The 13762-nt window shown below is 40.2% G+C and overlaps 1 protein-coding gene across 2 annotated transcripts in view; it reads left to right on the top strand.

Moving 5' to 3' along the window:
- Positions 1–13762, top strand: part of SLAIN1 (SLAIN family member 1) — a 73558-nt gene that overhangs the window by 42591 nt on the left and 17205 nt on the right. For both annotated transcript variants that reach the window (XM_027116039.1, XM_027116038.1), the window contains exons 3-4: positions 9729–9878; positions 12506–12847. In XM_027116039.1, coding sequence (XP_026971840.1) covers positions 9729–9878; positions 12506–12847 — 492 coding nt within the window. The remainder of the gene's footprint in view (positions 1–9728; positions 9879–12505; positions 12848–13762) is intronic.

Below are 13762 nucleotides of genomic sequence, written 5' to 3'. Positions count from 1 at the left end.
TGTAGGCTGTAGGTATGTAAAGCTGTAATATAATCACCTAGGAAGTTTATTCTGGAGAGGATGGTTTGTGAAAATGGAGTTCTTCCTGCCCCGGTGGTTTGTGGGCTTAGAGCAAAATGCTGTGGTCTGGATACAGCTTCCTGCCAATATAAGGAGAACAGAAAGTATTAAAAGAGCTGATGTCGCCTGTCCTTCGCTGATCCTAAACCACTCTGTACCTGGTGTTAGTGAAGGGCCACGTAGTTGAATTCCTCTAATTGTTTGGCTTGGAACTGAGGCCTGCCTACCTGTTGTATAAAAGAAAGAATAAAAGCGGAAGGATTGGATAATTGTTAATCTCGCCTTGCTTCCTTTTCCTTTACTTTCCGGGACTCTGTGGTAAAGAACATCATTGTTTAAGACTCAGAGATATGACTTAGAAGCTTGTGGTTTTGAAGAAACCATATTTCTTAAAAATGTGTCATTTGGGACGTTTGTTTCCTCTGAGATAGCCTTTGGGTAAATAAGTGAGAACTGTTGACCTATCCTGGTCAAACTGTTGAAAGTTCAAGCTTCAGTACTTTGCTTCTGAGTTGCTAACAGCTGAGGAAAGATTAAGCCTGTGTAATTGTCTAGATGAGCTAGAACGTAAAAAGCATGCCCCTCATTTTGAGAAGGCAGGTTAAACGGCCTAAGTATTAGGAAGAGTGGAAGAGCGGATCATTTCTGCACTCTCCTTTCTCCCACCTAGCTTCCAGAACATTTTCCCTCAGAATTTAGAAGACGTTTTTGCCCCAACTTGCTGTAACTTTTCACTAGTTTTCCTTAAAAAATGCTTTGTAGTTTGTGAATACATGGTGTAAACTTTTGTCTTATACTCGCCACAGCCCTGCTTATTACCCTCTGACAAACATACCTTCTCTTCCGATGAGAACGCTGCAACACAAGGATGTTACATTGATCTGCTCCAGATCTGAGAACTAGCATGTGGCAGGATGGAGACTGGAACTCTGGTGTCCAATGTCTTTTTAGTCTTTTGTTGGTCTTTATTACAGTATGTTATGAAAAGTGACAGTAGAGAAGAATGCTATTGGCTATCGTTATGTCTTAACCCTTGACATACCCTTGCAATAGAATCCTGTGCATTTATCAGAGGGAATATTACAAAACCTGTATGTATAGTAGTCCAAGGGTTGGCAAGTTATGGCCATACCTGGCCTTCTGCCTGTTCTTATATGGCCTCTTTCACATTTTTAAACGGTTGAAAAAAATTAAAAGAACAGTAATATTTCATGACCCATAATTTCTATGATATTCAGCTCTTGGTATATATATAAATAAAGTTTTGTTGGGGCATAGCCATATTCATTCATGCATGTATTGTCTGTGGTTGCTTTAATGCTGTGATGGCAGAGTTGGCGGAGTTGAGTGGTGGCAGCAGAGACCATATGACAGCAAAGCCTAAAATGTTTACTGCCTGGCCCTTTACAGAAAATGTTTGCCAACTCTTGTGTTGGCCTGTTGCTGTGACTTTCATCTCTGACTTTCATAGGCATTGAATCCAGCCACCTAGCCCTTCCAGACCCACATCTAACTCTTCTTACCAAGATCTTACCCTAGATCTCTAAAATTCCCCAGTGGCAAATAACCTTCAATCACTAGGGCTTTTTTTCCCCTTATTTATGACACAGGTGGTGTCACTTTGACATTTCCATGAGTAATATGGCCACCACACTTCAGCTGTCTAAACCTAAACCAGTAGGACATAAATACCCTTTAGAGAATCATAAAAAGGACACTTGCTAACATCTTCAGGTGTTTTGTTTAGGCTTGCCTGTTGAGATTAGTATCATCGCGGAGATATGCTCTCCAGACTCACCTAGGTAGTAATCTGTGCTTGTTTTAGTGGTGGGCTGGTCATTACTGTTAATACTTGCCAGGTTCTCTATTCCAGCCTCTGCCTTCTCAGCATGTTTATTGCCTTCTGATCTACAGGTAAGAGGCCACAAAACCCACCTTCATCTCCCGCCACCTCCACTGATCCTCCCCATACCCACTCTTAAACGTTCCTTCCTTAGGCCTCTTCTCTTTTCCTTCTTTATATTCTGCTTGGGTGATTTCACTCATGCCTGCGGTTTCATCTAACACTTAACTTGTTGATGTACCCTGATCTCTTTGTCTCTTGCCCTCTTTCCTGAATTCTGACTCCTTACTGGACACGAGCACATAGGCATGTCCTACAAGTATCTCGAATTTAATTCATTTTTTTCTTAAGCATGCTTATCTCATGTTTCCCGTCTTAGCGGATGGCATCTGTGTCTTAGAATCCATGGTGTCAGCTTTGCCTTACTCCTTTTCTCCACTCCCTGTGTTCATTGGCTCACCAGATATTTCCACTTCAGCTCAGATGTGGCTTAACGTGTTCTCACCAAATGTTCTGCCAGTACTTTAGTTTGGTACCTTGTGGTGTCTCACCAGCTGCACTGTGAAGCCTCCTAACTGGTCCCCCAATCATCAGTCTCTACCCAATTAGTCCATCATTCTATATGTCGTCAGAAAATACATATCTGATCATGACTTTCTCCTTCTCAAAGTCAAGACAGTACTTGAATATTAAAGCTTCTACTATACATGACAGTGCAGAAACGGATCCTCCCAAGCTCTCCAGCCCTAACTCTTCTCCACATATACCCTATGCTTCAGTCCTAACGTCGGCCATTCCCTGAATATGCACTGCTTGTTCATGCCTCCATGACTTCACATGTGTTATCCAGAATGAATATGTAGAATGGCATTGTACCCTGGGAGATAAGCTCCTCAACCTTCAAGGGCCATGTTAAACATCATGTCTTCTGGTGAAGTCTTTGGATTCCCTCAAAGGTGACCGTTTTCCTCACTTTGCGTGCACTTCGTGGTGCTGTCATGGCGCTTGTACTCTTGTTACTTGCCTGTCTTTTGCACTACTGGTCTTTAGAAATTGAAGTGGGAAGGACGGGAGAACAGTAACCATATTTTACACAGCTCAGTATCTGTAGCATCTGGCATTGGAGAGCCACCATGGTGGGTGCCTACTCAAATGAATAGAAAAATGAATTTTAGAAAAGCAGGTGGGAGCATAGGGGCCAGGCAGATTTCCCAGAATGACTGTGGGAATTGAGCAGGAAAAGAACTCTGTGCTGTGTGTACCTATGGAAGAGATCACTCCAGGAGACTGACCTTTATTTTTTGGTATCTGTTGGTAAATGTTGAATAAAGGACGGACTCTGGGTGTGGTCTGTAAATGCTGGGCGTCTGAATTATTCTGGAGCACTGGACCCTTTTTTTTTTTTGGCTCAGGAGTGCACAGATAGTTGGCCTCAAGCAGCTCCTGGTTTAGGGAATGATGGAGAATATAAATTTGGGCAGCTGAGAAGAGCCACGAGCAAGGAGATGCAAAAATATGACTTAATGTAGAAGGCAGTTCTGTGAATTTTAGTAAAACAGAACTCAGATTTGCTGTTAATGAGTTTTCATCAGGCTTATTAAAAACTGCAGAAAGAAAACATTTCTGGGGCTGCTTTAGACTGATTTCCTCACACTGCTGGGATCATTCCAACCTTCTGGAGTGACGTTCCAGATCACCTGCTTTGTGAGAGAGACAAGTAACAGGATGTGGGAAATTAGTGAGCCATGGTCTCTGCAAACTGCAGTTTTGACTTTTAAAGTCTTATTCTTGGATGAGAAAGAAAGGAAAAAAAAAAGATGAGAGAAGCAGAGTAGGGCTTGTTTTTAGGATAACTTCCCATGCCTTAGTCTGTTCAGGCTGCTCTGTAACAGAATACCACAGGCTGGGTGGCTTTTACATGGCAGAAATTTATTGCTCACAACTCTGGTGGCCGGACGTCCGAGGTCAGGTGCTAGCGTGGTCTGGTGAAGGCCCTCTCCAGGTTGCAGGTTTCTCCCTGTGTCTTCACATGGCAGATCTCTCTGGAGCCTCTTTATAAGGAAGGCACTACTCCCATTCAGGGCTCCACCCTCAGGACTTAAGCACCTCCCAAAGGCCACACCTACTAATACCATCATCTTTGGGGTTTAGCATTTCAACGTATGAATGTTAGGGGGACACAAAAAAATCAGACCACAGCACCTGGTTAGAAGTGTGTCTGTACTGTTAGAAGCCACTAGACAGAGTAAGAGTCCAGGACTCACCCAACTCAGATGCTACACTGATAGTGGGGTGTACAGAAATTCCACTGAACACACTTTCAGCTGTTCTGTATATGGTTTCTTTGATTTTAAGAAATGTTGGCATCTCAAGAATTTGAGGAAGCTTCGTAGCCTTCTTGCACGGTTTACTGCCAACTAGTGTTCCTGGCACAATCCTTCACTTTAACTGTGCATTGTAGGAACTAGCTCATCTAGGCTGAAGCCTGTTTACTCCGGATGCATCAGTTACTCCGCACAGGACCTGGCCGTTAGTGATATAAAATCATTTAGCTCGAAACCAGAAGATTCACACACATAAAGTTCAACAATTTAGTGGTTACTGGGAAGTATTAACGAAGTGCTGCTACAGGTATATTTCTTCACTGGGCCTCCAGCTAGGCTGAAATGTCTAGACTCACCTTTGTCTTCAAAGATATACTAAATTATAGTTATATTAAGTTTAAGAAATTTGGCAAAATCATTTAGATGTCAAGGTAGGAATGGTAGAATGGTTTGAAATAGGGGAGTATTAGTGAACCTGCCAAGATTTTGACCACATTCAACATTTATCGATTATCTACTATGTGCCAGACATTGTATTGGGTACTCAGCTGGCTCTGTCTATAACAAGGGGAAAGTGTGAAAATGATTATTTCCAGAATAGAGTGTTGCTTTATTTTGAACTCTTTTAGGTAGATGCAGTACTGTCCTTTTGAGGATTATCACTAAGCTTTACATATTAGATCAGTTACTCTTTTTCATTTTATGTGAATTAAGCCATACTGCATTCTTAAATTAGATTTTGATTATATGCATGGATATATATATTCAACAAAAATTTGAATATTTACTATATATACTATGAGTGTAGGCAAAGATGATCAAGGCATGGTAGGAGGGTCATGGTTTCTGGGAACTTTTTTGTTAGGAATAATTTTTAGTGTGGAAAATTTTAAAAAATTAGATTCTTTCTTAAACCTATCCCATTACCTATCCTTTATGATTTTTCTTGATATTATCATCACTGGAGCATTTATCAAATTGATTTTTGCAGGGGGGTTATACTTTGCCTAATGTACAAAAAATAGCTTCACAGATATAGTGTAATTTATTTTTTAAGTTAGACAACTTTGAAGGTGTACAAAAAAAATAACCTAGTAGACCATTGGACACTCAAACTAGTTTCTTGCCGAAAGATGAGGTATCTGTCCACAACTTAGTACTTTGTCACATTTATTTCAATAGAAAATGCTTACTAGACAGAAGGTGGCAAAGTCGAAAGTTTAACCAATACCAATTGTATTCTTAACAAGGAAGCTTTAGAAACACTCTAGATGTGGGAAGTGAGGTATAGGGCATTGGATAAGGGTCCTAGTGAGGTGATCTGGAGTACCTGAGATCTAGTATTGGATGAAAAGCCACTGTGCTACTTTAGAAAGGAAGAGAGCAACACAGTTAAAATAATCAATGACCAACACAAGCTTGGTAGCGATGCTCAGAGCAAGCTTTCTGAGGGCAGTGTTGGTGGCCGGAACTTGGCTGAAGAATAGATTGCGATAATCTAGTGAGAGATGGCGAGGTCTTGATGAAGGAAGTGGCAGTAGGACCACAGAGAGTGTGCAGACAGAAGTGTTCTGGGAGAGAGTTTAACTTAGGTATTTGGGAATGAAAGCCCTGCCAAGTATGATACGTTTGATCCAAGTTGGAGAAGCCCTGTACTTACCGATAGAACTTTATAGAGTAGGAGGATAGAAAACTTAGCTGTTCAGAAGTTCATCACCCATTTTCTCCTTTATCAGAAGCTGTCTTGCTCCTTTCTTAGGGTCATTTTGATCATTATCAAGCCTCTCAAAAAATTTGACATCCTCGTGTATACAGAAAGTCCATTAAATTAATTAAATGGAAAAAACAAAATTGCCCTATGAAAAGTTCTTTGTGTTTGTTTTTATCCTCTAAGGAAATGCTTCCTGTTGCAGTTCTTACAGTTCTTTAGCTACACACTGAAGAATAACTAGGATGCGGTGGCTTCCGCTCCCCTCCACTCTCCTTCTCCACCACAACCTCGGGCACTAATATAACATCGTTATTTTGTTAGCTTGCCTCTGCAATAATTCTCCTCCCTCTTCTTAAAAGCCTCCATGCCAAAGGACAATGCAAAGCATTCTTTCTTGCAATAGATGCTAATTGTGTTCTTCGTTGGGATCTTGCTGTCATAGCCACAGTCGCTGTGCCATCGTGTTGGGAGGCCCGGGTCACAGTAGTTATTGTGCAGAGTAATGAATGCTGGTTAGTGGTGATGCGTTGTCGCCTGCATCTGTGGGTGAGAACACGCAGTCACTGTAATTTGCCTGGCGAGTGATCATATTGGTGTAACATAACGTCAACTGTTAAGCAAGTCAGCTGTCACAAAGAACTATTGGTTTTTTTTTTTAATATAGAATTTTTAATGAGAAACTTTGAGTTATAGAGATTGAAGATGTGAGAAGAGCTACCTGGTGTGTGTTGCATATTAACCCCTACTTCTCAGTGTGTTTTGGGATCAGGTTTACATATCTGGTGGTTTAGGGAAGGGAGTGCCAGCTCTGCACGTCTCTGCTCTGGCACAGATTGGGAATTGCATGTTGGATAAGTGACGTGACTGGTGTCAACTAGGAACGAGGCTTCCTGGCAGTGACCCCTTCGTGAAACTTGTGGATTCTGAAAGCAGAATCACTGTGAATGTAGTTTCCTCAACTAGTTCTTCCATCTGCGTAAGGAAAAGGTTATTTCTTCAGTAGTTGTTTGAATGGGATGGTGCTGTTTCTCAAGAATTCTTGCTGAAGTAACAGGAAACATTTGCTCTTATAAATAACCGTGGTGCTAATATGCAAGGACCTTACCTTACCAGTCTCAGGATTGGAGCTTGTTACTTTTTTGCCTGCCCACAGCCCACAGTTTCTTCCTCTCCAACCCCACTGCCCATCTTTGAACACTTTTTAGCTATTTGCTCATTAGCATCTCTCATTAAAAGTGTCCTGGGAGTGCATTTCAAAGCAGTTCTTTTTATACTTGTTTCTTCAAGTTTTGTCGAATTTCCAGCACATGTAACGAAGTTATTGCTCAAAGTGAAACTTAACCTAATTTATACTTTTCATCTATTCCCTCCTGTCCTGCTTTAGTACATTGCTTTTTAGAAAAGTGGATTTTGACTAGCACAGTAATTTGTATGCCATGAAGAGAGAGGAAGTGATTTTAGGTGTGACTTGAAGTTTTGTTTTGTTTACAATTTAGGGTCTTTTTATATCCCAAGATCCAAGGGGCTGGTAATTTTGGAGGAGGGAAATATGTTAATTAGGACAGGAGAGATAATGTGCAATTAGATCATCTGCCAATGCAGGTAAAATTCCTTTTTGTTCCTTATTTTATAGTATTAAATTAATAATAGGTATAATCCTACCATTAAAAGTTACCTAAATAACACATGTTCAATGCAGAAAATTTGGAAAACATTTTTTATAAAGAAAAAATCCAGCAGATTATCAGTTACCTCTATGCCTGCCACCTGAAATAACTATCACTAAGTTTTGGTGTATATATACCCTTCTGTGATTTTTGTAGATCATTTTTCCATAAAGCTTGTTTTGGACTCAAGCAGAGATGCAGTAAGATACAGTAGTCATTTTAAGTTTCTTCCATAATCCAAGAACAAGTTTCCATAATAATTCTTTGGTCAACATTTATTAATATTAAATGGGTTGAAAATAAAACTTAGGGAAAAAAATAGGACTATGAACAGTTAATATTAAGAACTATTTCCCATAATTCTAAAGATAGGTTTCCTTGAGTTTTTCTTTTGACATTAACATTTTATATTATTAAAACAGTTAAATTTTTGTGCAGAAATAGAAAATATTCGTAATGAGGAAATTAAAAACAACTTTTCACTGTTATATAGACATACTGACTGTAATCAAGGTGGCACTGATTGAATAGTTCTTAATGAAGGTAGAAATAGGGCCCTGCTTCACAAATAGCCCGCTTTTACATATGTTTTCCCTTAGATAAGTGAGAGCCAGTTAAGAATGAAAAGTTGCTTTGTCTTTTCATTTTGTTAACCTCTTCCCTTTCTCCCTCTGACAAGTCAACGTCTGCTTCTGTATAGCTAACCGCTGCTGTTTATTTTCTGCTTCTGTGACAGCTAGCCGATGGCGGAGTCTCTTCCCTTCAAATGTCTCACTGGCTTTTCCTTATAGCCCTGTGGCAAGACTCAGCCCTTATAGCAATGGCATTAATACTCCCAGCTTCTCTAAAACCTCAAATAAAGCAATACTAACACCTGAAAGAACAGGTAATATTTCAACTTCTCGTCTAGCGGCTTGCTTTGTAAATCAGTCACTAAACACAGCTTAAATATCCACCTTTCATTGAAAAGCTTGAGGGTAATCTTACTTATCACAATGGGGAGTCTGCTGCACACTTACTTTGGGTAATGACAAAGGCTAGCGTTAATTTGTACTTTAACGTCATTAATCTGCTCTCAATTGTGTACAGTAGGCAGCCTTCACTCTATCAAATGCATATATATATAATTATGTGTTTCCAAATGTATAATGTGCTTTTAAAACTAAATGTTGAACAAAATAAAGGTCTTTATGATTTTCATTATGATTGAAGATTATCAGACTTTTATTATACCTTGCTGTTTAAAAAATTGTTGGTGCTTTTTATTAAGTCAGGGCTGTGTAGAAAGAATAGTCATAGTAGCTTTTTATGAGATGACGGTCTCATAGTTGTCTCAGCATTGGTGATTCCATCCCTATAGTTTTCTCCCTTCAGCCCTTTCTTCCTTGGTTCTCCTATCTCCAGCCATTACTTTCTCACTTTCATGAGTGACTACAAGTCTCCTGTGACGGTTCTAAATTATGAAGGTTTTGTATGTGCTTCCCTGTATGGACGTGTGCCGTTTATGTGTGATATTCTTATCCATTTATAGCACTGCTGTTTGTACCTGTTTAAAAAGTGGACCAGATTAAAATTTAGTTTAAAATATATAATCCATTACTACCAGAGACAAGCATGTCTGATTCTTCATTGAAAGTGTACAGGATATGTATTCTTATACCATGCCTTTAGATATATACTTAAGCTAATGGGATGCAGATTTAGCATTATTGATTTTTCTTGTCTTACGGTGGTAAAAAAAACATATAACATGAAATCTACTGAAATCTACCTTTTCAACAATTTTTTTTAGTGTACAGCACAGAGTGGATTTTTGAATTATGAAAACTGAATTTGAGAAAGCAAAACAAGTGGTTTTGTATATATGAATTATGAACACGTGAAGAGGTGCATACTGTCTTGCCATTCTCCTGTCATAGTGGTGTGTTGGTTGTTTTTTGGTGACTTAATGAAAACAGGAAAAATATAGATGGGTCTTGTTTTTTTTTTTAATCCATTCAGCCACTCTGTGCCTTTTGATTGGAGAATGCCTTGAAGTGCTGACTGTTGATATGTGAACTGTAAAGCACATGCAGATAGCAGTTCTTTGGACTAAGTAACAAACACGTTTCCCTTGTTTTTAGGTTACACATCCAGGGGCTCCCCTCTCAGTCCCCAGTCATCCATAGACAGTGAGCTGAGTACTTCAGAGCTGGAGGATGATTCTATCTCCATGGGATATAAGTTACAGGACCTCACTGATGTTCAGATCATGGCTCGTCTGCAAGAAGAAAGTAGGTTCCTCTTTTTTTTTTTTTTTAAATTAATTAATTAATTTATTTTTGGCTGTGTTGGGTCTTCGTTTCTGTGCGAGGGCTTTCTCTAGTTGCGGTGAGCGGGGGCCACTCTTCATTGCGGTGCGCGGGCCTCTCACTGTCGCAGCCTCTGCAGAGCACAGGCTCCAGACGCGCAGGCTCAGTAGTTGTGGCTCATGGGCCCAGTTGCTCCGCGGCATGTGGGATCTTTCCAGACCAGGGCTCGAACCCGTGTCCCCTGCATTGGCAGGCAGATTCTCAACCACTGCGCCACCAGGAAAGCCCCGGTTCCTCTTTTTAAACTAGAAAACGTTTTAAACTAGAGGCTTCTACTTGAAATCTAAGGGGGTGGGGAGGTTTCAGGGATTTCTCCCCAGTTAATGGGCAAACAATTCTATTTGTTCTCTCCTCCCATCCTACTTTGTAGGTGGCGCAATTAAATGCTTCTCACAGTCTCATGACCATTGTAAAATATTAGGACATACTCTGGGCAAAATACATTGATGTAAAACATCACCAGTGTAGCCACTGTGGAAACAGTTTGCCAGTTTCTCAGAGAACTAAACATGCGGTTTCCATAAGGCCCAGCACATTGTATTCTTGGGCATTTATCCCAGGGCAATGGAAACTTGTGTTCAGAAACACAGAAACCTGTATATGAATGTTCATAGCACTTTATTTATAATAATAGCCAAGAACCAGAATGAGCTCAGATGTCCTTCAGTAGGTGAGTGGTTAATTAAGCTGGGGGTACCTCCATACTGTGGAGTACTACTCAGCAAGAAAAAAGAATAAATTTTGATAGACATTACCATCTTGGATGAATCTCCAGGGAATTATGCTGAGTGAAAAAGATGATCTCAGGAGATTTCATACTGTGTAATTCCATTTATATAACATTTTGGAATGACAACATTTTAGAAATGGATGACAGATTAGTGGTTGCCGGGGCTTAGGGATATGGCATGGGCTCTCAGGAGGGAGGTAGATGTGGTTATAAAAGTGCAACATGAGGGATTTAGGGAGCTGCTCTGTTTTTGACTGTGGTGATAGGTATATGATCCTACAGGTGATAAAATTGTATAGAATTTAATACTAATACATGTACACATATAAAAGTAATACTGGAGAATCTAAATCAGATGGGTTTATATAAAGTGCCGATATCATAGTTGTCCTATTATTCTATGATTTTGCAAAATGATACCATCAAGGGAAACTGGACAGAGTACACAAAAGATCTCTATTATTCCCAGAACTGCATGTGAGTGTGTAGTTATCTTAATAAAAATTCAATTAAACATGCATTAATGCATTCTCAGATGCAAATTATTACATATAGAATGGTTAAACAACAAGGTTCTACTGTATAGCACAGGGAACTATATTTAGTATCCTGAGACAAACCATAATGGAAAAGAATATAAAAAATTATGTGTATATATATATATGTATAACTGAATAACTGCTGTACAGCAGAAATTAACAAAACATTGTAAGTCAACTATACTTACATAAAAATTGTACTTCTCAAGATACATAATTATTGCAGGAGAGATAATTGGAAACGTTATTTCCAATAACATTGAGTTATTGGTTCTGCAATAAGGTTACAACAGTTAATCTGAGAGTGAACTACTTCAAGGGTATTAATGGTATCAAAAGGCAAAAGAAGATGTAGATCACAGACCTGGGCTAAGCTTATTTTGGAATTATCTTCTGAGGCCAACATAAGTAGAAACAGCCAAGTATCATTTAAGCATAACAATTTCCTGCTTTCAGAATTGGGCAGGGCTACTATGAGAAAGATTGTAATGCTTATGCAAGATTTAATAAGATACACTTTGAGAGGAAAAACGATTATTTTATGTTGTTATTTAGTAACAATACACTAACAGTAACTCTTTCTAAAAAAATGTATGGCTGAAAGATTGGATGTCAGTCTCGGAAGTTAAGCAGTCAGTCAGGCATAGACTACTTTAAAAAAAAGTTGTGGGTTGGGCTTCCCTGGTGGCACAGTGGTTGAGAGTCTGCCTGCTGATGCAGGGGACACGGGTTCGTGCTCTGGTCCGGGAGGATCCCACATGCCGCGGAGCGGCTGTGCCCGTGAGCCATGGCCGCTGAGCCTGCGCGTCCGGAGCCTGTGCTCCGCAGTGGGAGAGGCCACAACGGTGAGAGGCCTGCGTACCACAAAAAAAAAAAAAAAAAAAAAAGTGTGGGTTGGCAACGAGATAACTAGAAACTTCCAGATGATGATGAATAGTGTCTCCTAAGTAGTCTTCCTAAGTATCTCTCCAGATTCCAGAAGGAATGGCTTGGGGAAATCGACAGATACTGATAGATGAACTGTAGTGGTATATTTAATCTTCACTGGAATTGGGGCAATCTTTTTCCAGAACAGAATAGTCCAGTATTAGCTGTCTGTTTGGTAGGTAAACGTGTCTGTTTTCTTGGGATGTAATAAACTAAGAACAAGATAGTGGGTCTCCACTTGAATCACTTGCTTGACACAAATTTTCCTCAAATATTTGATGAATTGGAACTTAATAATTAAGCCAGATTGAAATGCCTCATAAGATAAAATACCAGTCCCTGTTGTTCCGTAGGTCTCAGGCAAGATTATGCTTCTACTTCAGCATCTGTGTCGAGACCTAGTTCCAGTGTGTCACTGAATTCAGGAAAAAAAGGGACATGCAGTGATCAAGAATACGATCGATTCAGCCTGGAGGACGAGGAGGAATTTGATCACCTGCCACCACCTCAGCCTCGTCTTCCAAGATGCTCACCTTTCCAAAGAGGAATCCCCCATTCACAGACTTTCTCCAGCATTCGGGAGTGTAGGAGGAGCCCCGGGTCCCAGTATTTTCCTTCAAATAATTACCAGCAGCAACAGTATTATTCACCTCAAGCCCAAACTCCAGATCAGCAACCAAATAGGACCAACGGAGGTAAGTTGTACGCGCCGTTGGTGTTCGATGTGCTTGGATCTTTCATACGTGGTCAAGAAATGGTTTCAAGGTCAATATAAATAACTGGTGAATGTTTCCAAGACTTATTAAGTACATCCTTAAGACCTTATCAGTTTGGTTGGTGTACATTTAAATCTATAATTGACCAGCTTCGGATGATGTGTCCCAGATTTATAGCTTCAGGAAAACCGTTGTGAGGTACCAGACTGAGTCAGAAATGGGGGAGCATCTTCGTGTTGTGGCTGGTAAAGCTGTAGGACAGCAGGGCTGTGGAAGTTGAGGAGTTCCTAGTTCCATGGAGTCGGAGGCACGGAGCCGCATCTTCTCTCATCTTTCTTAAAACCCCCCATCTCTGACGGCCTGCTCCTAGCCCACAGTGATGGATGGGAAGTGTGGACCGTGGTGCTTGGAGAGGATGCTGCTGTGCCCATCGAGATTTAGGGGAAGTTTGGGATGTGGCTTTCCCTCTGGTGTCCTGACATCTAGAATTAAGATCTGTGCAGCAATGGGGCTATGGAAGCTGATGTTTGGCGTGGTAACGGCAAGTTGATTTGTCCTGGTGGCAGCACGGTGGGTTGGAATATGTGTCGTTCTTTTTTTGTAATTTTTTCTATTTCCCTCTTCATCATTTATCTTCCTTCCCCACTCCCAGGAGTTATAGATCTTGACTTACAAGAACTATAGGGAGAATAATCATGTGATATTCTAAGCCTGGTATGTTTTTGCACTGATGATCAGTCTGACCCTCATACACAAATCCTGTAGAGTATGGAGAAACCAACGATATTTATAGAGTTATAGCTTTTAATTATTATACAGCAGCATTTCTCAAACCTGGGCCCAGAAATGATCCAACAAATTATTTAAAGATATTGCAAGGCCAAATACAAATCA

Source organism: Aethalodelphis obliquidens, unplaced genomic scaffold (assembly GCF_003676395.1).
Source record: "Aethalodelphis obliquidens isolate GAN/ISIS:26980383/991018 unplaced genomic scaffold, ASM367639v1 scaffold15, whole genome shotgun sequence".
Taxonomy (NCBI): Eukaryota; Metazoa; Chordata; class Mammalia; order Artiodactyla; family Delphinidae; genus Aethalodelphis; species Aethalodelphis obliquidens.
This window is presented reverse-complemented; position numbering and strand designations above follow the sequence as displayed.